At 40.1% G+C, this 26,388-nt stretch overlaps 1 protein-coding gene across 1 annotated transcript in view; it reads right to left on the bottom strand.

The window, feature by feature from the left end:
* The window catches only part of b3glctb (beta 3-glucosyltransferase b), a 31,324-nt gene extending 5,490 nt beyond the window's left edge, over positions 1-25,834 (bottom strand). The window contains exons 1-12 of the mRNA XM_080866108.1: positions 25,675-25,834; positions 24,726-24,763; positions 24,606-24,633; positions 24,286-24,395; positions 17,046-17,122; positions 16,826-16,937; positions 16,581-16,717; positions 14,893-14,956; positions 14,109-14,225; positions 13,298-13,367; positions 6,707-6,820; positions 1,684-1,783 (exon numbers count right to left, since the gene is read on the bottom strand). Of these exons, the coding sequence (XP_080722234.1) occupies positions 1,684-1,783; positions 6,707-6,820; positions 13,298-13,367; positions 14,109-14,225; positions 14,893-14,956; positions 16,581-16,717; positions 16,826-16,937; positions 17,046-17,122; positions 24,286-24,395; positions 24,606-24,633; positions 24,726-24,763; positions 25,675-25,735 (1,028 nt within the window). The 5' untranslated portion in view covers positions 25,736-25,834. The remainder of the gene's footprint in view (positions 1-1,683; positions 1,784-6,706; positions 6,821-13,297; positions 13,368-14,108; positions 14,226-14,892; positions 14,957-16,580; positions 16,718-16,825; positions 16,938-17,045; positions 17,123-24,285; positions 24,396-24,605; positions 24,634-24,725; positions 24,764-25,674) is intronic.
* Positions 25,835-26,388: the final 554 nt, after the last annotated feature.

Below are 26,388 nucleotides of genomic sequence, written 5' to 3' on the forward strand. Positions count from 1 at the left end.
TGGATTACCTAAGAGGCAAGAAATGCCCCACACTGACTTTTTTCAACTGTGGCATCCTATTTTAAGGCGTGACGCTCAAATCCAGTGTGCAGGGCTACATGTTTGATTTTATACAACAGTGTAAATGATACTAAAAACAGTTGAATTGAAACATTAGACATTAGACATTAGACATTGTGGCCATATATTCAGGATAGGAGGATACACAAGATTAACATTGGGGACTTTTTTGCAAACTTCACTACAATACTTCTTTTTTTTTGCATTTCATATTAAATATGCAGATTAGAATGAAAAAGTACATTATAAACCTTTTTATAAAGAACTTTCATGATTATAGTTACTGGCTGACTGGCTGTAGCTTTTTATTTTATTCATAACATTGTATTGTGATATATATGGGCTCAAAATGTGGTCATAAATATTTTGTACTTGTAAAAAAGATTTGTATGTGTAAAAAAGATTTGTGTGTGCGTAAAAAAGATTTGTATGTGTAAAAAAGATTTGTGCGTGCGTAAAAAAGATTTGTGTGTGGACTTAGAAAAAAAACCCCTGCAAGTTACAAGTACGGATTTTGACCCTATTTTTCTTCCTTTCATCTGATTGGTCAATGTCATGTCAATCACAAATGTAACAATCCAATCAGAGAACAGATGGGTTTGGCTGTCGGGGGGGGGGGGCTTTTTTGAACTGCAGGTCCTTGAAGGGTGATACAGTTTGAAGCTGGAGGATCGCTATATAAATATCCGATAGCAGCTAGGTCCCCTAACTTTCAGTAGCTGTTGAAAGGAAAAAGTTGTGGTATATCAGTGGCTAGAAATACCATTATTACTTTAGGATTAGTTTAACACAAAGTCAGGGCTGACCCAGGACCATTGCTGTGAGTCACAGTGCGCAGCATAAAAGTCCTTTCACATCGGACGCAGGATGTGCTGCTAATGCTAACTGCTAACTAAAAGCAAAGGATCCAGAATTTGTTACGCTGGCTGCTGGGCTCTGTGGGTTTTTGCAGCAGCTCTACCTGTACTAGATGCACCTGCTCCTTGTCTTTTCTATCTCTGACTTTATGTCCTCTACAAGAGTTTGTTTTTTTTGCTAGTTCTTCAAATGTTCAATAAAAACATGTATGCTAATTCATAACGAAGAAAGCTTTGTAATGAAGACTGTCATTTCCAAAACACTGCCCGCCCCCACCCTGCGGTCCGCAGCGCTGTTGAAAAGGCTGTGGAAGTCCCTGTATTAAACACGTAGACCTGTGACACAAAAATCACCAAACTCGGACGACCACAGACTGTTTTCCTTCGTGGTGATGAAGGAAAACGCTGGGTTGGCATGTAAAAGGGCATTTATTCCCTTCAAAGACCTGCAGTTCAAAAAAAGCGCCCCTCGACAGCCAAACCCATCTGTTCTCTGGTTGGATTGTTACATTTGTGATTGACATGACATTGACCAATCAGATGAAAGGAAGAAAAATAGGGTCAAAATCCGTACTTGTAACTTGCAGGGTTTTTTTTTTCTAAGTCCACACACAAATCTTTTTTACGCACACACAAATCTTTTTTACACATACAAATCTTTTTTACAAGTACAAAATATTTATGACCACATTTTGAGCCCATAGATATATCAATGTATTAATTTCTGTGTGTGTTAAATAAAGAGAAAAAATATTTTCCAGCTTACCTGATGAGAGTATCATCATCAACGATGAGCAGCCAATCGGCTTTCGGCACAGCTTTGCCTAAAAACCGCCTCAAGATTGCAAACGTCTTCCCACAGTGTCCTTTAGGGGAATAAAATATACAGAAGAAAATGTGAAAAAGATTCAACATCACATTCAATAACAGCTCGAGCTGATTTATTTTGGTTGATAATCATGTCAAGGTCATGACCTTTGGATGAGCTGTCCTCTCTTAGTGCACTTGTTAATGTTGTGTTTCAATAAAATGGAAGAAAATGTTTACAAAATGATAAAAAATGGGGAGAATTGGAAGAATGAGCAAAAGCACCTGCATGTGTGTGAAATGACAAAGTAGAGCCAAGAAAAGGTTGTGGACAAAGTGCAAGAGGAGAAAGCATAGATATGAGGAATAGATGGATGTGCAACTCCCTTCCATGTGAATGGACTTCAAGTAAAGCACAAAGGTGCATCTCAGACAAGAGTGATATCATTAGAGAGATAAAACTGGTGTCCGTGTCTTTTTCACAGAAGCTCTGTTTAGTATTTTTTGCTCGAGCGCCTATTATGACAAAGATTAGGTGACATACACACTTCTTTTCACCGCTAACAGCCAGTTAACTGATTAAATCAGACTGTCTTTTGATTTGTCTGCTCATAGACTGACTGTGGTGCACTTCAAATGTGTAAGGACAGGAAATATGGAGCTCGATACTTCAGTCCTCAGGAAAGGAGCTATTACATCCTGTGATTAGCCAGCTGTGCAGAGGTGAGCCAGGGACCAGGAGCTTTAAATTTTCCTTCATTAACTTTAACACTTGCAGCTTTTATGCCTGCAGCTCAGGGCAACATTGTGCTCCAGTATCCCCAAATGTGTTCCATGTTTCACTGAGCATGATCAGACGACACTTGCATAAATGCTGATACAAATCAGGCACAATGTTTGCCATATTTCTCAGCATACCAGCATCTCCTAAATAGTACGAAACATAAAGTGCATTTTTGGCTTATGACCAACTCTGCCTTTCTTATTGTCATGTAGGTAGTTTCGTGATGACTTTATTAATGCATATTCTGGAGTGTCTACACAATCTGACTAGTCTTCCCAACAATTTTAAGCTACAAATGATCTTCATCTGACCTCTGACAGGGGACACATCTCTGTGCTTGTTCCGTTAGACCTCAGCGCAGCATTCAATACCAATGACCCCAATATGTGACCACAGAGATTAGAACACAACATAGATTCATAGCTATCTGATAGATTCCAATTTGTTCATGTAAACGGGGAGTTTTCCTAAAAGCCGGATCCGTACACTATATTGCTATTATATATTTGTCTGCTGTCACATGCATATGAACTTGACAACCCATTCTTAATCCATAGGGTTTACTATGATGCCGGCCCACCCTTTGGAGATATAATAGCTTTAACACTTCTGGGAAGGCTTTTCACAAAGTTTAAAAGTTTGGTTATTGGACTTTAAGTGATGTACAGTTGTGTTCAAAATAATAGCAGTCCAATGTGACTAACCAGAGTTGTGGTAAATGGCCTGTATTTGTACAGGGAGTGCAGAATTATTAGGCAAATGAGTATTTTGTCCACATCATCCTCTTCATGCATGTTGTCTTACTCCAAGCTGTATAGGCTCGAAAGCCTACTACCAATTAAGCATATTAGGTGATGTGCATCTCTGTAATGAGAAGGGGTGTGGTCTAATGACATCAACACCCTATATCAGGTGTGCATAATTATTAGGCAACGTCCTTTCCTTTGGCAAAATGGGTCAAAAGAAGGACTTGACAGGCTCAGAAAAGTCAATAATAGTGAGATATCTTGCAGAGGGATGCAGCAGTCTCAAAATTGCTTTGAAGCGTGATCATCGAACAATCAAGCGTTTCATTCAAAATAGTCAACAGGGTCGCAAGAAGCATGTGGAAAAACCAAGGCGCAAAATAACTGCCCATGAACTGAGAAAAGTCAAGCGTGCAGCTGCCAAGATGCCACTTGCCACCAGTTTGGCCATATTTCAGAGCTGCAACATCACTGGAGTGCCCAAAAGCACAAGGTGTGCAATACTCAGAGACATGGCCAAGGTAAGAAAGGCTGAAAGACGACCACCACTGAACAAGACACACAAGCTGAAACGTCAAGACTGGGCCAAGAAATATCTCACGACTGGTTTTTCTAAGGTTTTATGGACTGATGAAATGAGAGTGAGTCTTGATGGGCCAGATGAATGGGCCCGTGGCTGGATTGATAAAGGGCAGAGAGCTCCAGTCCGACTCAGACGCCAGCAAGGTGGAGGTGGAGTACTGGTTTGGGCTGGTATCATCAAAGATGAGCTTGTGGGGCCTTTTCGGGTTGAGGATGGAGTCAAGCTCAACTCCCAGTCCTACTGCCAGTTTCTGGAAGACACCTTGTTCAAGCAGTGGTACAGGAAGAAGTCTGCATCCTTCAAGAAAAACATGATTTTCATGCAGGACAATGCTCCATCACACACGTCCAAGTACTCCACAGCGTGGCTGGCAAGAAAGGGTATAAAAGAAGAAAAACTAATGACATGGCCACCTTGTTCACCTGATCTGAACCCCATTGAGAACCTGTGGTCCATCATCAAATGTGAGATTTACAAGGAGGGAAAACAGTACACCTCTCTGAACAGTGTCTGGGAGGCTGTGGTTGCTGCCGCACGCAATGTTGATGGTGAACAGATCAAAACACTGACAGAATCCATGGATGGCAGGCTTTTGAGTGTCCTTGCAAAGAAAGGTGGCTATATTGGTCGCTGATTTGTTTTTGTTTTGTTTTTGAATGTCAGAAATGTATATTTGTGAATGTGGAGATGTTATATTGGTTTCACTGGTAAAAATAAATAATTGAAATGGGTATATATTTGTTTTTTGTTAAGTTGCCTAATAATTATGCACAGTAATAGTCACCTGCACACACAGATATCCCCCTAAAATAGCTAAAACTAAAAACAAACTAAAAACTACTTCCAAAAACATTCAGCTTTGATTTTAATGAGTTTTTTGGGTTCATTGAGAACATGGTTGTTGTTCAATAATAAAATTATTCCTCAAAAATACAACTTGCCTAATAATTCTGCACTCCCTGTATAGCGCTTTACAAGTCCCTAAGGACTCCAAAGCGCTTTACACATTCATTCATCCACCCATTCACACACACATTCACACACTGGTGATAGCAAGCTACATTGTAGCCACAGCCACCCTGGGGCGCACTGACAGAGGCGAGGCTGCCGGACACTGGCGCCACCGGGCCCTTTGACCACCACCAGTAGGCAACTGGTGAAGCGTTTTGCCCAAGGACACAACGACCAAGACTGTCAGTTCGAGCCGAGCCACGATCTTTTTGGTAGAAATCGTATTATTACATGGCAAATAATTTACCAGTAGGTGTAGTAGAGTCAGAGAGACCAACAGACCCAACATTCATGATATGGATGCACCTGAGTCTGTGTAATTAAATAATTAAGTGAAAGGGGCATGTTCAAAATAATAGCAGTATGGAGTCCAATCAGTAAGGTCATTCATTATGTGAAGAAACAGGTGTCATTCACATGGAACTTATTTAAGCATGAAGCCAGCACGTGTTTTACATGCAATTCTCTCTGAAAACCTGAGAAAGATGGGTCGTGCCCGACATTGTTCAGAACACCATGCTTTAATCAAAACATTGATTGTAGAGGGGAAAACATGTAAAGAAGTGCAGAAAATGATAGGCTGCTCAGCTAAAACGATCTCCAATGCTTTAAAATGCAAAGCCAAACCAGAGAGACGTGGAAGAAAACTGAAGACTACCATCTGAAAGGAATGAACAATAGCCAGGAGGGCAAAGACTCAGTCAATGATCAGCTCCAGGAAGATCAGAGTAGAACAGGGCGATACGACCAAAAATATTTATCACGATAAACATTTGAAAATTTGCGATAATGATATAACTGACGATATAATTGACATTAGACAAAATACTTTACAACTCCACAACTTTACTAGTGCAAAAAACCCATTAATGTATTTTCACTTAAACAAGCAGCTGTTTTTTATGGAAGCCCGTTTCCGCCACTAAAAAAAAAAAAAAGCTAGTATCCATAACTCGAAATTTCGAGTTATTTTCTCGAAATTTCGAGTTATTATCTCGAAATTTCGAGAAATATAACTCGAAATTTCGAGTTACTTTTCTCAAAATTTCGAGTTAGCTCTGCCAATCAAAAATATACGTGAATGAGGTCGCTTTCTTGTTACCCGGAAGCATATGGCGCAGGACCGCGCACTCAAAAACGGATCCCAACAAATTAAAGTATGTTTGCTGATAGTAACACCATGTGATTCAGCTAATAACACAGGGATTTCATCATTTGTGAAGCCAGGCTGAAAACACTCAGCAATCTGTGCATTCACGACTGGATGTAATACCGGTAGCTTAGCTGTAGCATTTGTAGCTGAGGGCTTCAGCTTCCGGGTAACATGGAAATGACGTCATTCACGTAGATTACTGATTGGCAGCGCTAACTCGAAATTTCAAGTTGCTTTTCTCAAATTTTTGAGTTAATATGTCGAAATTTTGAGAAAATAACTCGAAATTTCGAGAAAATAACTCGAAATTTTGAGTTATGGATCCTTTTTTTTTTTTTTTTGTGGCGGAAACGGGCTTCCATAGTTTTTTATGTGCATTAAGGTTACATAAAAATTTAACAGTGCAAATGCAAATTCCTTGCTGACAGTTTAACCAAAAGGCATTTCCAGTGGAAACTGGCTGACATATTCTCAGCATAACCATGTATAATATCCACAAAACCTAAAAAGAGGTTATACACACACAATACGGTGCATCACATGATTGTTGGGGTTTCATTCTAATATTGTAGACTCTTTACTTTACAATATAAACCTCCTTGAGGTGACTGTTGTGAATTGATGCTGTATGAATAAAATGTAATTGAATATTCTGATCTGTATCCAGCAGTTATCAGTAAAAATTGTTGCTGCTAATGAACTTACCCCTCTCAGTATTGGACACTCCCAAACTGACTGTTGGTATGGAGGCATCAGTAACATCGCTATAATACTCTAAAAACCCAGACTCTTTCTCCCAGGTCGCCTTCACCACTGGTACTGTGGAAATGAATGGGGAAAGATAACCGAACCTGCAACAACATTAAGCCTTCACCACTGAGCTGTAGACACATACAAACAGATATATATACAGTAGCTATGACTAGTGAAGCACTGATTGATGGCAGGCAAAGCTTCTATTTAATTAATAGACTATAATTTATAGTCTTTAGTCTTTAGACATGACACAAAAAACCTACAAAGTAATAACTTAAAAGTGATCCATGGTAAGGGGGACTCATCTTACCTTAATTTATTCTGAAACACATCCACTAATTATTCACTTGTACAGAGCATCAGTGCTTTGAATAATTGCACAAATTATTACAAATACAAAAACTTTAATATACTGAAATATATTATTATATCTGAGTTGCATTGTTATTATTCCTGTGTGTCTCAATCACTTGTTTTTAAAATGATCACAGTGGACAAAATGTTGTAAAAGTATAATTATTAAAGGCAATGAAGTACAGTCATTAAAAAAAGGGATTCCCTCTTTTAATGTTTTAAATCTCAGAACACGATGAAAAAATAAATAAATGAATAATTCGATATTTGCCTGGTCTCAAAATTAATAAAAGAGAACCTCAGATGAATAAGACATAAACACAAAAACTAAACTAAAAGAGAAACTATGTACAAATCGTGATTCTATGACTCGCAGAACCACTTTTAGTAACTATAATTTAAATTTTGCTGCATGACTTTAAAAGATTCTGAGATTGTTGTGGGTGATTTTTGCTCTACTTATTTAATTTTCAGGCAGTAAAACTTTATTTGTTGGACACAACATCTGACTCTAGAGTGTTTGGGTATACAGAGAAGTTCACTGTCAGCTCAGTGGGCCTAATTTATAACCAGTGCATACACACAAACCTGTGCGTAAATGTGTGTAAACATTTCACACAAAAAGATCAGTGATTCATCAATTTATTGGTTAGCGAGTGTATCGATATTCAGCCAGAGCATCGCTCAGGTTTTTTTCCTCCTTCATTTACTTGTTTGTTTCAACCTCTCATAACTCCTGTGGATTCCTGCGCTTCCTTCTCCGACAGTTTTATATAAGTTTCTTCAGGAAACTTTCTCATGTTTCTTTTTTACCTTAGTTTGGCAAGCCAGTCTCTTTACTTAAAGTAAAGTGTGCGTGTTAGTCCCCATAGGGAAATAGTTCCTCTGCATTTAACCCATTCACCCAGTGAAGCAGTGGGCAGCCACCAATGCAGCGCCCGGGGAGCAGTGTGTAGGGACGGTACCTTGCTCAGGGGTACCTCAGGGTAGCCGTTCAGTGGAGTCGAACCCCCGACCTTCCGATCATGGGGCCACCACTCTACCTACTGAGCTATCCCTGCCCTTACACCTCAGTCTCTATTGTCTCGATGCATGCTCAATTATCCAGGTGAGTAAATCCCAAAAGGCTGATTCGTAGTTGATGACGTAGCGTTTTCAGTGGGAGAAACGTTTCGTCACTCATCCTTCTTCAGTCTCAGCTGACTGCAGGTTTCCCCAACTTTATAAACAGCACATTTGCACAATAACTGAATGAACGATGGGCTGTTACATGAAAAGTGAAAGACCATCCCTGAATCGAGGAGGAGGCCTAAGGCTAAATCTGTCATTGCAGCCATGCCCCAACTCTTTGTGAATGGTACTCATGGCCATTGATCAGTGGCTATTGACCAATGTTCATGACAATTTCCATATTAATGATCGAGGAACTCCCAGCCCATTGTTCATTCAGTGGCTGAGTGACAAAACGTTTCTCCCACTGAAAATGCTACGTCCAGATGAACAGAATCAACCTTTTGGGACTCAATCTCTATTACATGATGTTAAGCATACGGTATACAGATTGGGGGCGACAAATAGAAGCCTGCAGTTGCAGCCTGCAACACGTGTAGTGTGGTAAGAACAAAATTGGCCATTGCGCACATGTAATGAATCTGTTAGTGAATCTTCATGCAAACACATTTCTTGTGAACAAGGTAAGAATAAGAACGATTCCATGCACATTAATGAATGAGGCCTACTGTTGTATAAGTCTTGTGCTTTGTTCAGATGCCACTTTGCAAACCTAAGTCATAGCACCATGTTCTTTTTAGAGAAAAGAACAATTCTGCACAAGCCGTACTTGTTAAATGTTAAAGTTAACAGCAGTACAATTATAAAAAGACTGAACATGTTTAACTGAAGCCATGTTATAGAGTCGCTCATACTTCAGTTAATCAAGCGCATTTGATTATCAACACTTTAACCTTTTAATTTGATGGAAATATTAAATAAATAAATGATAAATACATAAAGACACAGATAGCAACATGCAGAACCTATAAAAGACCAGATGTTTTCTTTAGTTTCACTGACATGTAAATCCTTAAAATTGAAACACAATGTGCTTGACAGGCACATTTACGCCAGAGGTATATTTAAGTATGGTGTGAAAACCATCACAGGCCACAACACCAAGAAAAGCACAGTGGGGGGGACTGTGGAGAAGGCAAACAAACTTAACAACTTCTTCAACAGGTTTGACCAGCCCACAACCCCCCCACCCTCACCTTCTCTACAGAGTCCAATCCCCACTCTCCTACCTCCCTCGCTTCCCCCCCTTCCTGACACCATGACACCCCCCTCCTCCAATCCCTCTCTCAGCAGCAAGACATCTCCCCCCCTCCCCTCCTCCCAAACATCTCCCAGTGTCACAGTGGATCAGGTCAGGAGACAACTGAGGAAGCTTCGCCCCAGAAAGGCAGCAGGCCCAGACAAGGTGTGTCCTAGGATGCTAAAGGCGTGTGCTGCTGAACTTGGGGAGCCGCTACAACGAGTCTTCAACCTCAGTCTGCGACTGGGGAGAGTGCCCGCCCTATGGAAGACATCCTGCATCGTCCCGGTCCCCAAAAAGAACCGGCCCAATGAGCTGAATGACTTCCGACCGGTGGCACTGACGTCACATCTTATGAAGACTCTAGAGCGGCTCTTCCTCAACCTCCTCCGACCACAGGTACAACATGCCCAGGACCCACTACAGTTTGCATACAAGGCGGGTGTCGGAGTGGAGGATGCCATCCTGTACCTCCTACACAGAGCCCACTCACACCTGGATGGGGGAAAAGGCACGGTCAGGATCCTGTTTCTTGACTTTTCCAGTGCCTTTAATACCATCCGGCCCTGTATGCTTCAAGAAAAACTGAACAGGATGGAGGTGGACCCCTGCCTGGTGGCTTGGATCTCCGACTACCTCACCGACAGACCACAGTACGTCAGGCTGAAGGACATCACGTCTGACACAGTGGTCAGCAGCACAGGAGCACCACAGGGAACTGTGCTGTCACCTCTTCTCTTCACCCTGTACACCTCTGACTTCTGCTACAACTCTGAATTATGCCACATTCAGAAGTTTGCAGACGACACAGCCATCATGGGGTGTATCTGGGATGATCAGGAAGAGGAGTACAGAAGTCTGGTGAGGAACTTTGTCGCATGGAGTCACACAAACCACCTGCAACTCAACACCTCAAAGACTAAGGAACTGGTTGTGGACTTCGGGAGGTCTAGAGCAGGTCCACTGCTGGTTCAGATAGAGGGGGAGGAGGTGGAGGTGGTCAACAAGTACAAGTACCTCGGGCTGTGGGTGGACAATAAACTGGACTGGTCATGCAACACAGAGCACCTGTATAAAAAAGCCCAAAGCCGACTGTACTTCCTCTGGAGGCTGAGGTCTTTTAACATCTGCAGGAAGCTCCTGAGGATGTTTTACCAGTCGGTGGTTGCTGGAGTACTTTTCTATGCTGTGGTGTGCTGGGGGAGCAGCACAGCAAAGAAGGACTCATCCAGGCTGGAGAAACTGATCAGGAGGGCTAGCTCTGTGGTCGGCATGAAGCTGGACACTCTGGTGACAGTGGCAGAGAAAAGGACATTAAAGAAACTGATGGACATTATGGACAATGCCAGACATCCTCTGCACACGGCCATTAACAACCAGAAGAGTCTGTTCAGTGACAGGTTGCTTCTCCCAAAGACAAGAACTAACAGACTTAAAAACTCCTTTGTCCCACACGCCATCAGACTGTTTAACTCCTCTCTGGAGGGGAGAGGGAGGGGAAACAGGAGGACAAAGGAGGGGGGAACAACTAAGCTGTAGTGCCTCTTCACCTCACTGTGCAATACCTTTTGTGCAATACTTTTGTAAATAGTCAACGGTGCAATAGACTCAATACTTGAAATGTGCAATTCACTTGTATTTTTATTTTTATTCCTATTTATCCCCTTCGTATATTTTATTTATATTGTCTCTGTATTTATATATATATATATATATATATATATATATATATATATATATATATATATATATATATATATATATATATATATATGTGGTGTGTGTGTGTGTGTGTGTGTATATATATATTTATATTTATATATTAGGGGTGCAACGATATTCGTATCGATATTGAACCGTTCGATACAGTGCTTTCGGTTCGGTACGCATATGTATCGAACAATACAACATTTGTAATTTATTTTATCAATTTTCCTTCTGACGATGCTGTCTGTGTTGAGCGCTCAGTGAATCTGTGTTCGACTACTCCGCCTAGGCTGCACTGTCCAGCGCAGATCCACTGAGCGCTCAACACAGACAGCATAGTCAGAAGGAAGAGCGCAGGGCACCTCCCCCACCCTCATTCAGATCTGGCGTTTGGAATTATTTTGGTTTTCATGTGACGTATGACCCTGAAGGTAAGCGAGTCATGGACTAAAGTAAAACAGTATGTTGGATGTGCCATGCAATGCTCAATTACATTGGTGTGAACTAGTGTGCTAGCGCAGTTAGCTCGTTAACGTGTTGGCCGTCTAGCCCCATGCACAGAGCGATCGGCGGTAGCTCGTTAACGGAGATTTGCCGTGTTGTGGCGTTAAGGTCATTTCAACGAGATTAACCTGAAAGCACTAGTGGGAACACAACGAATATGACTGCACATTTACGCCGACATCATCCTAGTGCAAAGACAAGTGGAAGCAGACAAAAAAAAGCAAGCATGCTACTAACTTTAGCCGAGTCATTTAGACAGCTGTTAGCACATGATTCTCCTTATGCTGCTGAGAATATAGCCCAGAAGAAGCGGATAGTATAGCTTTTATTTTGGAAAGAGCCATTTCTCTGTAATAAACTCTCTTTTCCAAAGATGAGTGATTCCTCAATCAGATACAGGGCTTGCAATATCGCTAGCCCGACGTCCCGGAGCTAGCGATTTTTTCAGTCGGGCTACCAAAATCTATCTCTTCCCTGCCCGTCGGGCTATTGTAGGAAAAATATATGTCAATGCTTTTGCATTCTTTCAGAAATGTAGCTGGGTAATTATGTCATTGGCATCGGTGAGCCACTGTCAATATGTGACATATTGAAGTCGCGTTTGAATTTGCGCTCGTTTTTTTGCTTTCACTTTGCAATCGTGCGAACTGTGTATAGAGAGCGACAGCACTGATCTGTGAGTGATGATAATTTGTGCACCAATTCCTCTGACATCGTCTTATTAATCGTTAGCTTACTATGCAAACATGACAAGTGAAATCTCCCGCAGCTTAAACATGTGAGAGGTTGATCGCGCAGAGAATCGCTGAGCTTATGTGAGTGAGTGTGTAAAAGCATTTCAGTTCTGCTGAGCCAAATAAGACAGGTCAGGGTGAAGAAGTGACAGCCAAAGAAAAGCTTACCACAAAACGGAGAAGTTATGACAAATCAGACTATAAGGCAAAAAGAAAGTGCAGCTTCATGGTTTCATGGACAAAAGAATTTCTGTGGCTGCGATATGACGAGCTAAATAACCAGGGCTGCACATAAGTGGTCCGCAGGTGCGTATTCGCTGTCAAAATAAAAAACACGCACAAGGGTTAGGGTTAAATTTAAAAACTGTACTTTTGAGTTAAAATATATATTTATAATTTTAATAAATGACAAATTAAAAATGCATGAACATTTTTTTGTATCGAAAAAATATCGAACCGTGACACCAAAGTATCGAACCGAACCGAACCGTGAATTTTGTGTATCGTTGCACCCCTAATATATATATATATATATATATATATATATATATATATATATATATATATATATATATATATATATATATATAATATTCTGTAACTCTGTAACTTCTGTCGGTGCTGTGGTTTTTTGGAAATCGAATTTCCCAGAGGAACCCACCCGAGGGATTAATAAAGTTCTATCTAATCTAATCTAATCTAATCTAAAGTATACTTGTACTTTAAGGTTCTTTCTATTATTTGAGATAGCTAGAGCTGTAGCTAGAAGATATATTTTAGATAACCAAATGTATTGAATGTTAAATAATTAATTTAGATTAACAAATTTTGAATTAGTATATGTGTGCTTACTGACATGATGGATCTTGTTACCTACTTACACCTCTGCAGAACAAAGTATTGTTAATTTGTCCGAAGTTGTACACACACCTCGATCTGAGTGGAACTTTTGGCAAGTTTTCACAGCAACAAATACATCATTCTTCGACACTGGATGCCCCTAAAATAAGAGAGAAAGAGAAAAAGTGTCTGCCTTCATTGGGGGAAAAAAAGCACTGTAGCCATCAATGGGTAAAAAAAATGTGCTTCAGAATATGTGTTTCATATCAGCAATACATGTAATGTCTACATAATATCGCATATGCTCAACTCGTCTTATGTTTCAGATGCATAAAAATCATGTAGCAGAGATTTATACTCGATCTGTTCAAATAGTTTTTAAAGCATTCAGTGCAGGTAGCTGTGCACTTGATTTCCATTAACCCTTCAGATTAAATCAGCTCACTTGCTCACAGAAATTTCTGTTTGCATTCCCATACAGCAGACTTTGGCAGTGGCATAAAGGGCTGACTTCAGTCTAACTAATATGGACAGCTCAGCTGTAATTTGTTGTGACTTAAAGTGATGGATTACTGCACACTGGAAAAAGGTCCAACGCGTTTAGCCAGTTTTTCCTGTGCTCATATTTGACAATTTAAACTAAATAAGAGGAATATCTTAAGATTTCATTGAGTTTGTTGAGTAAACAATGAACGTTACGTATTATTGCCAAGATGTTAGCGATAATAAAACAGTCTTGCCGCATACGTGAGTCAAAAATAACTATTGTTGACTTAGAAAAAAAAATCTACAGGTAGCTGTCATAACAGATTTGGTTTTACACCAAAGTTCACACAAAATGAGAAGAACTGAAATGAAAGTTATATCTAGAATAACCAGACAGAGTGAAGCTGTTACATACGCAGTTGGGCAGGTAGGTTGTAAACGCGGTAGCACAGCCGTCTCTCGGCTGTGTGCAAAACTCTGGAACTGCTGTCAGCTTTGGGCCATGTCCTTCCTCCCAAATAAACAAAGCAATCTAGAAAAACAGAACATGCATGAAGACAAATTCAAAGGTTAAAGTGTTTTGTCACTATATTCAAATTAGTGATGGTAAACTTGACAAAAAAGTAAAAAGGCACAAAAAAAAAAAAAGTCAAATAAGGAAACAGTAAAGATAAATTCCAGTCTGGTCTCAGATATTAACAACAGCTAATCCAGGTCCTTTAAACTTTAAACGTGTTTTTACTTCCACTACTTTCTCTGTCAGCATTTGGTCTGACCTGGAAGACTGTGACATTGTGTTAACACACACCTGAATGCTCAGAGCAGCAAACCACCAAAACTTCTGCTTTTTTAAAGGTGCTCAAACTTGCTGATGATTATAAATTAAAGTGCATTTCAGCTGCACCTGGTTGCTACTTACCCTCTTAATTCTTATGGAAGCAGTAGGGGTGTACTTAAGTTTTTCACAGGACTGTAAATGCTAACTGCTCCAGTGATGTGTTGAAAAATAATAAACGATCTACCAAAGCTGCAGATCAAAAGCTACGGGGAGGAAATGCTGTTATAATGTACTTTAGCTCAGCTCGTAGACTGAAAGACACTGATTTCAATTTTCACAGAAGAAGAAGCACAAAGTTGAACTGAACCAGTTTTTGTTTGGTTATAATTGATTTAAACGCTCCAAGAAAGTGACAAAGTACCTCATGCTTCAGGTCGATTGTAAAATCTGACTTGAGATTCTCAGACCGTATCCGCTCTGTGAGTCTGAAACACATGAAGGTTGAAGAAAGAAGGTAACAAAGCACAGATGAAATGAGCAGGTTCCCATATTATATAATGAAATTAACAACAATGACTGAAAGTTACTCAGTTATTATTTTGCAGGAAAGCAGCCAATCAGAAGTCAAGCTTGAAGGGTAGGCGATTTTAAAGGTAGAAAGAGACGGTGGACAAAGTAAGGGCCTGCAACAAATCCTAATATAAAATATATAAGATGTATTTTACACTGTGAGTGAAGCAACAGGTAATGGTTAAGATTAGGGATGGGTACCGGTGTCCGGTGCCATGATGGCACCGGTTCTGACATAAACGGTAGTAACCAGACCGAAAAGCAGCGCACATTTCGGTGCTTTATTTCGGTGCTTTTTTTTTCCTGAGCTGTGATACACTTCTAGCCAATCATTTTACGTTTCCCAGGATAGTAGGCGGGGCCAGGTACGTACGTTCAGTTAGAGCAGAGCTACAGATTAAAATGTCCAAGGCGAAGCGGTCAAAAGTCTGGCTGTACTTCACAGCAAAATATGCAAACTCAGCAGCCTGCAACAAGTGCTTTAAGCTGATACTGTGATACTGTCAAAGGAGGTAACACCAAGAATCCGATGAAACACCTGGCGACGCATAGCGTTTTTTTTAAAAGCCCAGAAATGCGCCGTATGATAGCTTGCTGCGAGACCTCACACCGAGCGCATCTACTGTGCGTGGGTTGCCTGTTATCTGACCCGGAGTTAGCAACATCCCCCAAAAACCCCGAAGAGGAGAGTCCTGGCCCCTAGCCCTGCCAGTGTAGCAGAAATGATGACGGATGATGATGGCAGCAGCAGCCGTTCTTCTCTGCGTGAGTAGCTTAATGTTCGTGTGTAATTTACGTTGAGTAGGCTAACCACGTTATTACATTAATGCATGTAAAGTGAACTAGCAAACATCATCATAGCTACATGCGGCTGTCTTCTTGTTTGATGGCAGATACTCCCTTCACCCTGGCCAAAAAGGCTAAAATGACCAAAGAAAAAGTGGAAAACAGCTAAACATGAGAGGTTTAGGACAAAGTTTGTGTTTTTTCCATTGTTTAAGCACTGCTTCCAGCCAAGAGTGATGCCATATATGCCCCATAGCTGCAGAAAAGGCTAACATTGTTATCTTTTTACAAAAAACCAGCTGAACATGAGAGGTTTTTGGACCAATTTTGTGTTCTCCATTCTTTAAGCACCGGTTTGAGCACCGTTTGAGCACCGGCACCATTTCAAAAGTACCGATTTGGCACCGGTATCGGATAAAACCTAAACGATACCCATCCCTAGTTAAGATTGCAGCTGATAACTTTTTTCTTAGTGGGACAAAAAATAAGTGCTGCATTAAAAGTCATTCTGGGAACATTTCTTTTTTAAAAGATTTATTTTTAGCCGTGCCTTTTCTTTCTCATCTTTTCTTTTTTGTTTTTGTTACTGTAAACTGTCTCCCTCACTCTTGTAGGTCCTTATTTTTATTGGCTGAATTTAGCTTAGTCTTTACAATTAACAGATGTCTTATTAGAAAGCTTATAAAGGTCTGCTAAATGTGTAAAAGAAGAGAGGAGAGCAACACAGGGACTCACTTTAATCTTTACGCTCACCTCTTGAGCAGCGGCGCACTGAGAGCCCAGCCTGCTGTGGTGTCAGGGTAACTGAAGGAACTGGGGTCCTCAGAGAAGGCATAGTGGTGAATGATGGAGGCCTCGTTGTCATGGAGACGCTTACCCAAAAACCACTCCTGTATTGCAAAAAGATCACCATGATCATCATTTTATGCATAGCAATTGAGTGCACAGTCACTACTGTTATTGAGGTGCGTGTGTGTGTGTGTGTGTGTGTATCCCACCTCTTGAGCTGGATATCTGTTGAGGACCTCCAGCAGAGCAGACAGTGTGACTTTGGTTTCCTCCTCTATGAAGAACAACCAGGAAGCTGAATGTCCATATTTGACAAAGAGCCTGAGAAGATTGACAACTTAACAACGCCAAACCATCAAGGTTAAATAAGCTGTCATGCAACGTAATTTTAATAAGTTACTCATCTTCATTTGAGTGCTCAACACTCACCGAGGAAGTGCAGGGAGGATACTCCAGTCCCCTTCATACTGTGACAGCTCATGGAGAAGAACAATCACTGGAACTCCCTGCATGGCACATAAGAGCTGAATCATCCTGCAGTCACATGAAAAACACTGAGCTGAACCCCTACAGAAGCATTTTAATGATTCATTTATGATGATTTCAGTTTCTCTGCATAAGCATCTTATGTCCCCACTATGTCCCATAGTTTACTAGTACGGGTAGTACCAATACATCAAATAACATATTTCGCATACATATGATGACCGTAGTCTTACAACAGACAAATGCACAAAACACCAGAACTACAAAGGTGTAAATAAATGCAAATGTGGACTAAATTTCTATTTCAAACACCTAAACTTTAATGAATGCAGATTTAAATCAATCAAAAACAATACGTTGAATCCCATTGCTTTGTTATATTAGCTAGCATTTTTCTTTAAAACATAGTGATTCATCAGTACTGTATGTCAACTTCAAACTTATGTTACAGGATGGATATTTAAACTTTTTATTTATTTACTGGAAAAGTTCTAGTGACCTACCCTGCAGCTCTGTTGGAGTCGTTTTTGGATGTTTCTCTGATATATTTACTTTAAATGTTATTTTTTGAGTTTTTTTCTGAGTTCAAGATTTGGTTTTGTTTTGTGTCTCAATTGTTTCTTACTTTGGCTCTTTTGTAATGTTTGTAAGATTCCTATTTTTCCTTTGTCATCATCATATCCTCCAGCAGTCTGTTTGTATTCTACGTTCTTCTTCTCTGGTTGAGTCTTATTTTTATCTTTTGTTTTCCCTTTCTGTTTCTGTTTCCAGAGCTGTGTCCTTGTGTCGGTCTGGTCTCTGCATCCTGCATCTGTATTTGTGTCAAGCTGGTGTTTCTGTTCCCACGTTCTGTTTCTTCTTCTTTTATTCTGGTGTCTATTCTTCTTCTTGTATCTTGTGCCTAATTCTACTTCCTCTGTCTTGTCATCTGAAATGAGTCCCAGCTGGGCTCTTGCCTGTTCCCTCGCCTCTCGTTATCCTGTGTGTATCTTGCTAATTTTGAGTTTTTTGCATTTTGCGCACAGTTTTCATAAGCTCAGTAATAAAGCTGCCTTTTATTTTATCCCTCATTCCCGAGTCCTGCCTGCCAAAATGTTTCATGACATTAAAATGTAACTCAAATTCCACCATCTGGGAACACAGACATCTGAAATATGACAAGAGGCACAACTTGACCTGAAGAGAGGTAACAGCAAGTTCCATTTATAGGTTTTGACAGGATTTTGAGTGCAATAAAATGGCTTTCCAAAAGTGTTTGGGACATCCCAGTCACTTTATGGGATTTGCCAGTTTTATTCCATGCTTCAAAAGAGTCATAGTAGAGAATTTGGGGGAGCTACCATGTGATGTCAGTCAATTTCAATAACCAGAAGAAGCTGCTTCTTATTCAAATTCATAAACTGGTTCTGGTTTTGATTTTACTGAACTCCTAACATCTGTTGCAGCTTTGGTAGAGTGCCATCAAGACTACATTATGTAGTAAATCCTTAAGTATTTAATCTGCGTCCATTTTTCAAATTAAAAAAAGTTAGTATGGTTTCAATTAAAATCAAACATAATCAACACTTTATTTCTGATAATTAAAAAATTTTTAGACAAAAAAATGCTTTTTTCTCTCCCTAAAATCATTACTTCAGTAACTTAGTTCTCAGTGAAGAAGAGTTCAGGAAACAATCTTGCAGACACCCTCTGCAGCAGGTTTCAGTATAGTGGGATTTGTGCTACTTCATATAGAGCCTATAGTCTCGGCGATTACAAGCTCAGAATGAGACTAGAAAATAGAGGATTCGTACAGTCATAAGTCTTTTCCATGTAGCTATTTAAATTGGTTGTAAAGAAGCAATTGGGAGGAATAACTGATGTATGGGTCAACTGAAGTGAAAGCTGGTGCAGAGATTAAGCCCCTCGTTACATATGTTGTTACAGAACCAGGAGACTAAAAGGCCTTTAACTGTCTGGCAGCAAGAGAGGTGTGCAAGCTATTAAGTTATGTCAAGTGTGCAAATTGATTTATGCAAGATGAACGGCTGCTACAAAACATGACCTATGACCAAAATAAAATGCTCCACTCTGTTGTAAATTTATGTCCGACCACACGGATGTTCTTTGCCAGTATATTGAATAAAGCAATTATCTGATGTTCCATTTACAAAGCTTGGTTTGATGATTCCCCCTCTCCTTCATTTTGTACAATCATACAATGCTGGCTTCAGACTGAAAGAGCATATGACAGCGCTAACCACCTCCTCATTTAAAAAAGGACACAACACTTTTCCAAAACTGTTATAAAGGTCACTCAGACATGTTGCTCTACGTACAAGTGGGCTGTGTGTTTTAGTAAAGAACTTTCTCACTTGTAAGTTGAAGCTCTGTTTTCTGGTGAATTAAAACCTGAGATGCTATTGATGATATTTTAGTCACATTTTGACCACCACCATTAATTGCTGAAGGAAAAAAGCCTGCAAGAGAGTTAAACAACAAGCTGGCAGGACATCAGAGTCAGCATTTAAACCGTGCCGTCAGTGAAAATCAACATCAGCAGAAAAGTCACCTTAAACAAGGATTACGCAACCGCTTTAAGGTCTTTATGCTGCAATAAGCATCAAATCAAAAGCTTTCAGTTCCAATCACACCCTTCCAGCTTTTGTGAAGAAATGACATTATATCAATGAAAAGTCATCAGATTAACAAGATTCCTACAAGCATGGTGCTGCACCCATATCCGTCAAACAGTCTCATTTCCAACTACTTTCACTGAACCTTAGACGAAACATTATAGAGATGCACAAAGCTTGAAAAGCCTTTCTAAGGACCTGTGTGTTCTCCCACCTACGAAACGAAACTGTCTACAAAAGGCAGATGGTTTTTGTAGACAGCACATGGAGACAAAGAATAGGTAGAGCTATTTTGGACCTGTGCAGCTGAGGGATAGCGCATATATACTGGACAAAGACATTAAAGATAGAGGTGCCAAGCAGTAAGAAAAGAGGAAGGCCACAAAGAAGATTCATTGATGCAGTGAAGGAGGCCAGAGATAGAGACTTTACTAATGCCGCACTGAGGAAATTCACTTGTTAAAGCAGCACAAAGGCCAAATGTCTTACAGCCAATTTAGAATCACCAATCAACCTGGGAGGAAGCCAGAGTACCAGGAGCGAGGGAAAGGATAACATGTTTAAATGTTACATAGAATGGCTCCAGCCAATCACAATGCTGGAACTCTTTTAGTTTTTGCCAAAAACTAAAAGTAAAGCATATTTTTCTGGGGGTTTTTTTAAACATTGATTTCATTAGTAACTCACCAACATTCATCGCCCTTTTCTATTTTACGCCTTCACTACAGTTTTCGATCACCACCTGCTCTTTAAAAAAAAAAAGGGTGAAAGTGAAGATTTTACGATTTAGCTTTGGAAATCTTTTCACAGAGCCCCTGCTGCTTGAATTTTTGCCATTTCTTGCAATCAGGCAGTTTTTCCTCAATTTAAACTGCAGGTAAAGAGAAAACATCAGACTCATATTTCACAGTACCAATTCATCTCAAAGGAAAATAAACATCTACATCTACTGCACCCCATCACATCCATAAACCTGTCATCTCATTTCACTGGTAACAAAATACTTTTGAGAGATACCCTGCAGGCAGGTACCATTAAACGCTTACTGCATGAAAACAGTGAGCCTGGCTTCCTTCAGAGGCTCTGTGGAAAGGAGGACATCTATTGGTGCCATGTTAATACCGCAACAAAGCATAAATCAGTTTTAATATTTTTTGACACCTAATAAAAGCTAAAGTACTTAAAGGATTGCTGTCCTGTCCTGCTGGCACAGTAAAGTGCAATCATAAAACAGGCATAAGAATCAGCCATAAAAATCCACCATAGAAACTAAAGTAGCTCACTTATGAGCTTTAAACTAAGCAAGCGTGGAGGTGGCTTTATGTTTTGTCCATTAACACCAGTGATGCTTATCGATACAAAAAAACCCTGAGAAATAAATTGTATTCTAATTAGACAAAATTCACCCATTAAAGCTTTACAATTATGGTGTAAAGTGTAAATGAACCATTGGATTTAATGAACGCCTATGGCAGCAATAACCTCCAAATTGTGTTTCAATTATCTGCGGATTAGACCTGCACGATGCTCAGGAGGACTGTTGCGTTTTACACAACTGCTTAAGCTCACCCATAATGGAGTCAATACATCAGCATCTGCAGTTGAATGCGGTCTGTGTGTGTGTTTAGGTTTACTTTGTTTGGAGTAATCGTCCACCTGAATCACCAAGGCCCAGAAACAGCAAAGCAGCCCTAAATGATGATGCTCTCTCTGCTGTACTGCATCAACGTGACGGTGTTTTCATGCTGGGATGCTGGCGTCTCTTTATGCCATACGCAGTAATGTGTTTTTTCCACCTTGTTTGCCTTTTTAGTTAAAATACACTATATCTGTCCCGTTTGTAGCAACCGAAAATAAAATAAATTCATAATTATAATAAAGGTCAATCAAATGGACCAATATGGCAAGGCCATGATGATCCACTTGGTAAAATAAATCCGCTTGGCATCTTTCTTGGCCTTAAGACAACAATTCTGATGGCTAAAGATCCAAACGGGACACAAAAAATGAAAAAATAAAATAAAATAAAATACACTATTGCAATTTTTAATTAGAGGTTGACCTGGAGATTTTCAAGACAAGTTTATGTAAGAACCTGCCCCCAAATGTCAAAACAAGCATCTAATTAGGAGAAAACTCTTGTAATCTTTTAAACTGACTTGAGTAATAGTTCTCCAGCTTTTCTTTCTTTGGACATTGGCTGCTTTTTCACACATTTTCAATGCAGACCTTGTACCTGACCATTTTCACAGGAATGTTTGTTTCTTCTTGTTGAGTCATTCAATACTGCACACAAGCATATAAGCACCCAAGTGAAGGGATGTAACAGTTTTGTGTCTATACATAACAAACAAATTTTGACATTTGATCCATCCACTGTTCACTGAAGCCTCTACAGAAATGGTCTGAGTGGAAGGGTGGCTGCCAAGAAGCCATTTTCAAAGAAAGGAAACAGGGAGAAAAGGCTGAGATGTGCCAAATTATGCAAACCTGACCTGAAAATCAGTGGCGACAGATCTGATGGCGTGATGAATCCAAATTTTAAAATCACTTAATTAATTAATTAATTAATTAATTAGTTAATTAATTAGTTAATTAAATTAAAAATCAGTGGCGACAGATCTGATGGCGTGATGAATCCAAATTTTAAAATCACTTAATTAATTAATTAATTAATTAATTAATTAGGTTAATGATTTAATGAGTCACCAAACATCCAAAGAACAGCTTTCTATGTCCTTTAAGAAGCCTGGAGAACTATTCCTGTAGACTACTTAAAGAAATTACAAGAAAGCTTGGCTAAGAGAGTTCAGGCTGGAGTTTTTTTTAGCCTGTCTTCATGTCTGGCAGCTTTTGCAATCAGAATCAGGATCTAAATGAACTGTTGTGCCAAACATATTTGCTTTTCCAAGACGAGCTCTGGAGTCTTTAGGCCCCCTTTTGTTTGTGTTTGTGTTTTCTTTCTTTCTTTATTCATTTCTACTATTACTCACATGAGTGCATGTCTAGTTGACAAGCACAAGAAAAAGAGCAAGAAAAAAAGGGAGGGGAAATAGATGAAATGAAAAGGACAAGAGGACAGAGCACAAGTGAAAAAGCATGATGGGCCTCCAAGTGCTGCACCTGTAAGAATAAACATGCAAAAAAGTAGCACCTGGATGGATGGATGGATACACAAACTAACAATTTTGGTAATAACGGCCCCATCAGACAGAGAAAGACCCAGGAGACCCAGGCATCTGCTGCTCCCACAGAGTACTGAAGAGCCGAGACCACATCTCGATGACAACTGTGTGCACATAGCAGCAGAGGAAGGAAGTGGGCCCCAGATGGAGCCCTTAGAGCCAAAGAGCAAGGCCCCCAGAGACCCAGAGACGGCAGGCAGCCCATGCCACCAAAGACAAAAACAGGGCCTCAGATGCCTGAGAACCGCCCAACTCTCAGCAGAGCCCCCAACTGCACTGAAGAGGCCACCCTGGACCACAACCTCCAAAGGAGTGGGCCAACAAGTACGGCAAAACATCAAGCCATGCACCCTGGAACCAAAAGTACTTACATCCCGGGGGAGGGGCAAGGCCACCCTCCTCAACCATGTCCCACAGGTGCCAAGGGTCACCCAGGCTGAGCCATACATAAACACACCTACACATATACAGACACACACAGACCACTCACACACACACACAAGGACACACAACCATCACTATCAACCCCCCTGTGAACAGATGTGACCCCGAACCAATCGGGCTGTGTTAAAGAATAAAAATGGTCGTATCAAATATTGACTTTCAAGCTCATTAGAATCATGCAATCTCTGTTTTTGACTTATCTACTGTATCTCCATGTATGCTCGCACATGTTTCAATAAATCACTTGTAGAGAAATGTAAGCATAAGAAAAAAACCCATCTTGGCTGTCAATCTCATTCTGCACTGGGAAGATGGTTGATACAGGATGATGGCACAGAGATTCATTTCCCTCTGAAGTCGGCTGCTGCTGCTGATTTTCAGTAACATCAGGAAGTTAGTTCCTTTAGAATACGAGCCAAGAGCCCAAAAAACTGAAGAAAGCCACAACATCTGCTCAAGATGGCTGATGGTTGATGAGAGCTTTTGTAACGGGAGATAGCCTTTGTCTTCACTGCCTCTCTCAGACACTCATCCAAGAGGCTTCTTCTGTAGTTCTAACACCTGCAGAAACCTCTTGGATGAGCAGTGACATCTTCACAAGCTTAAAGAAGTCCAGTCGTCTTCTTTTTAATCTTCTAAGAGGTTCCAATCAAAGCGAGCACTCTGACCATCACTGACCATGACACTGTCATGAGTAGAGCTTGCTTGTAGCGCCTCATTACTTCACCTTATGATTGCAAATGACTTCAAATGGTTAACTTCCTTTATTCATTATCACTGTAAATGAATTCACATAAACGATTATAGCAGATTTTTATAACATAAGAAGAATGTTGATATTTTCTTATGGAGACTATACTCAGCGTGCCTTCTGTACAATACATGTATGAGCGTGTACATGAAAATAGGAAGATTATAACAAAGCATGGCAGATGTTACCTGCCCAAGTCGGGCTGCCTGCTGCAGAATCTCCACTTTCCTTTGACCACTGCGACGGGCATGGTAGGAGTTCCTCTGGCTCTGGATCACTATCACTACGTCCTCCAGCTCTGTGAAAAGACATGCATGGAATATGTATCCTGATGACTGGTTAAGAAAACAAAGAGGAAGCGCTAATCCTTTCATCCTTTCATGTTCGAATTTAAACTCATCTACAATATTTCAAAGTACGCTCTTAGACACATTATTATAAGATGCGCTATAGAACTTGTTTATTTCCCAAATAGTTGTACAAAATGTTAGATCGCCCTCTCACTCACCGACAGAGTGTTTCCTGCGCTCTGCTGCCTGTGGACAGTCAGAGAGATTGACAAAAACACATTGCTGAGGCACGTGGCAAAGCATTAATTTACAACAAGAAACTAAAAAGCAGCACTTACATGATCAGGCCCTGTGTGTTTGTCTCCAGCAAAGACGTCTTGGTATGGAAAGAAAAGACAACTGAACAATTATTTGTGAGGAGACAAAAAATATCTTTTTTTGATTTTTCAGTTTAAATCAAACCAGTACCTACACTCAATGGCCACTTCATTAGGTGCACCTGTTTAACTGTTTATCCAGTCAGCAAGTCATGTCAGAGGTCAGAGGAGAATGGCCAGACTGCTTTGAGCTGATAGAAAGGTAACGGTAACTTACGTAACCTGTTACTATCGAGGTATGCACAAGAGCTTTTCTGAACACACAACCTTGAAGCAGATGGGCGGCAGCAGCAGAGACCGCACCGAGTAACACTGTTGTCAGCTAAGAACAAGAAACTGAGGCTCCAATTAAACACGGGCTCAGACAAGAGAAGATTAGAAAACTGTTGCCTAGTTTGACGGGTCTTGATTTTTACTATGACATTTGGATGGTAGTTGTATACAACTAAACTAAAACGACTTTTTCTGGTAATAAAAGAGAACAATTATAAAGTGTAGAAATTATCAGCATGTATCAGCATGTTTTTTAAGACACCCTCAGCTTCATTTGCAGCCCCCCACGCTTCGGCAGACCTGTCAGCAACCACAGCGGATGATAACGATACCTGCGCATTAATACCATTTCCTCTTTTGATTTTAAAAATAAAACCATGCGCTATATCTCTCACTTTCTTTAGAAAGACAGAAAAACAGAACAAATGTCATTATGACTTTACGTTAAAATTTGACAAGGTTAAAAATGACCTTGGTTCATAATTTTTAATGCAGAGTTAAACAACGTTATATTTCACTACTTTCAAAGAACAACTCAAAGCCACTTCCGGCTGCTGACACAGTGTGTCCAGCTTTGTGTGGCGGGTAAGCTAACTGCACCCCTGCCTCGGATCTGCAGACGTTTCACTTCACTTACCGAGACAAATGAGAAGCACAGCGACCAGTCTGCATCCGTAAAACATATCACGGTGTGACATGACTCCTAGTGCTACTGGTTCAATCACCGTGTTTCCATGGCGAACTGAAGAAATCGGTTTGCTACATCTCTGTACCGGAGGCGTGAGCTTTCATGTAGTGGCAGTTAGTGCGGAGCTGTAGCGACCTCTAGCGGACAACAAATGAGTAGTTTGGTTTTCGATGTCTGGTATTGGATCGGATTGTTACAGAAACGGGATATAATATAAATAATTGTCTCTGGTCACAGTAAATAGGAATTCAACCTAAATTTTTGTACTATTCATGCCAATAAAGGTATGCCCTCCTAAAATCTAAGATTAACTTAAAAAAAATCAGCAGGTTTTAAAATTAGGTAAATACACATTCAGATTAACAACAACAGATGGTATATTACACTGTATTATTATTTTTTATTATTACCATTATCATTATCATCCTAGGACATCACATTTTGGGGTATTTAGACCAAAATACTAAATTCTACAAGGGCCTGATATCCACTTACGAGGACATTATACTGCTACTGTTCTATCAAAATTTTAAATGAATATCCTCATTTGTGGCTCTTATTTTTTTTAAAAACAAAAATCAGGTAAAAAAAAAAAATCTGGTAATTCTTTGTTTTTACATTCATCGGGCCCCAATATGCCCAAACATCAAATAGAAATTAAAA

This window comes from Rhamphochromis sp. 'chilingali', assembly GCF_963969265.1.
Source record: "Rhamphochromis sp. 'chilingali' genome assembly, chromosome: 19".
Lineage (NCBI taxonomy): Eukaryota > Metazoa > Chordata > Actinopteri > Cichliformes > Cichlidae > Rhamphochromis > Rhamphochromis sp. 'chilingali'.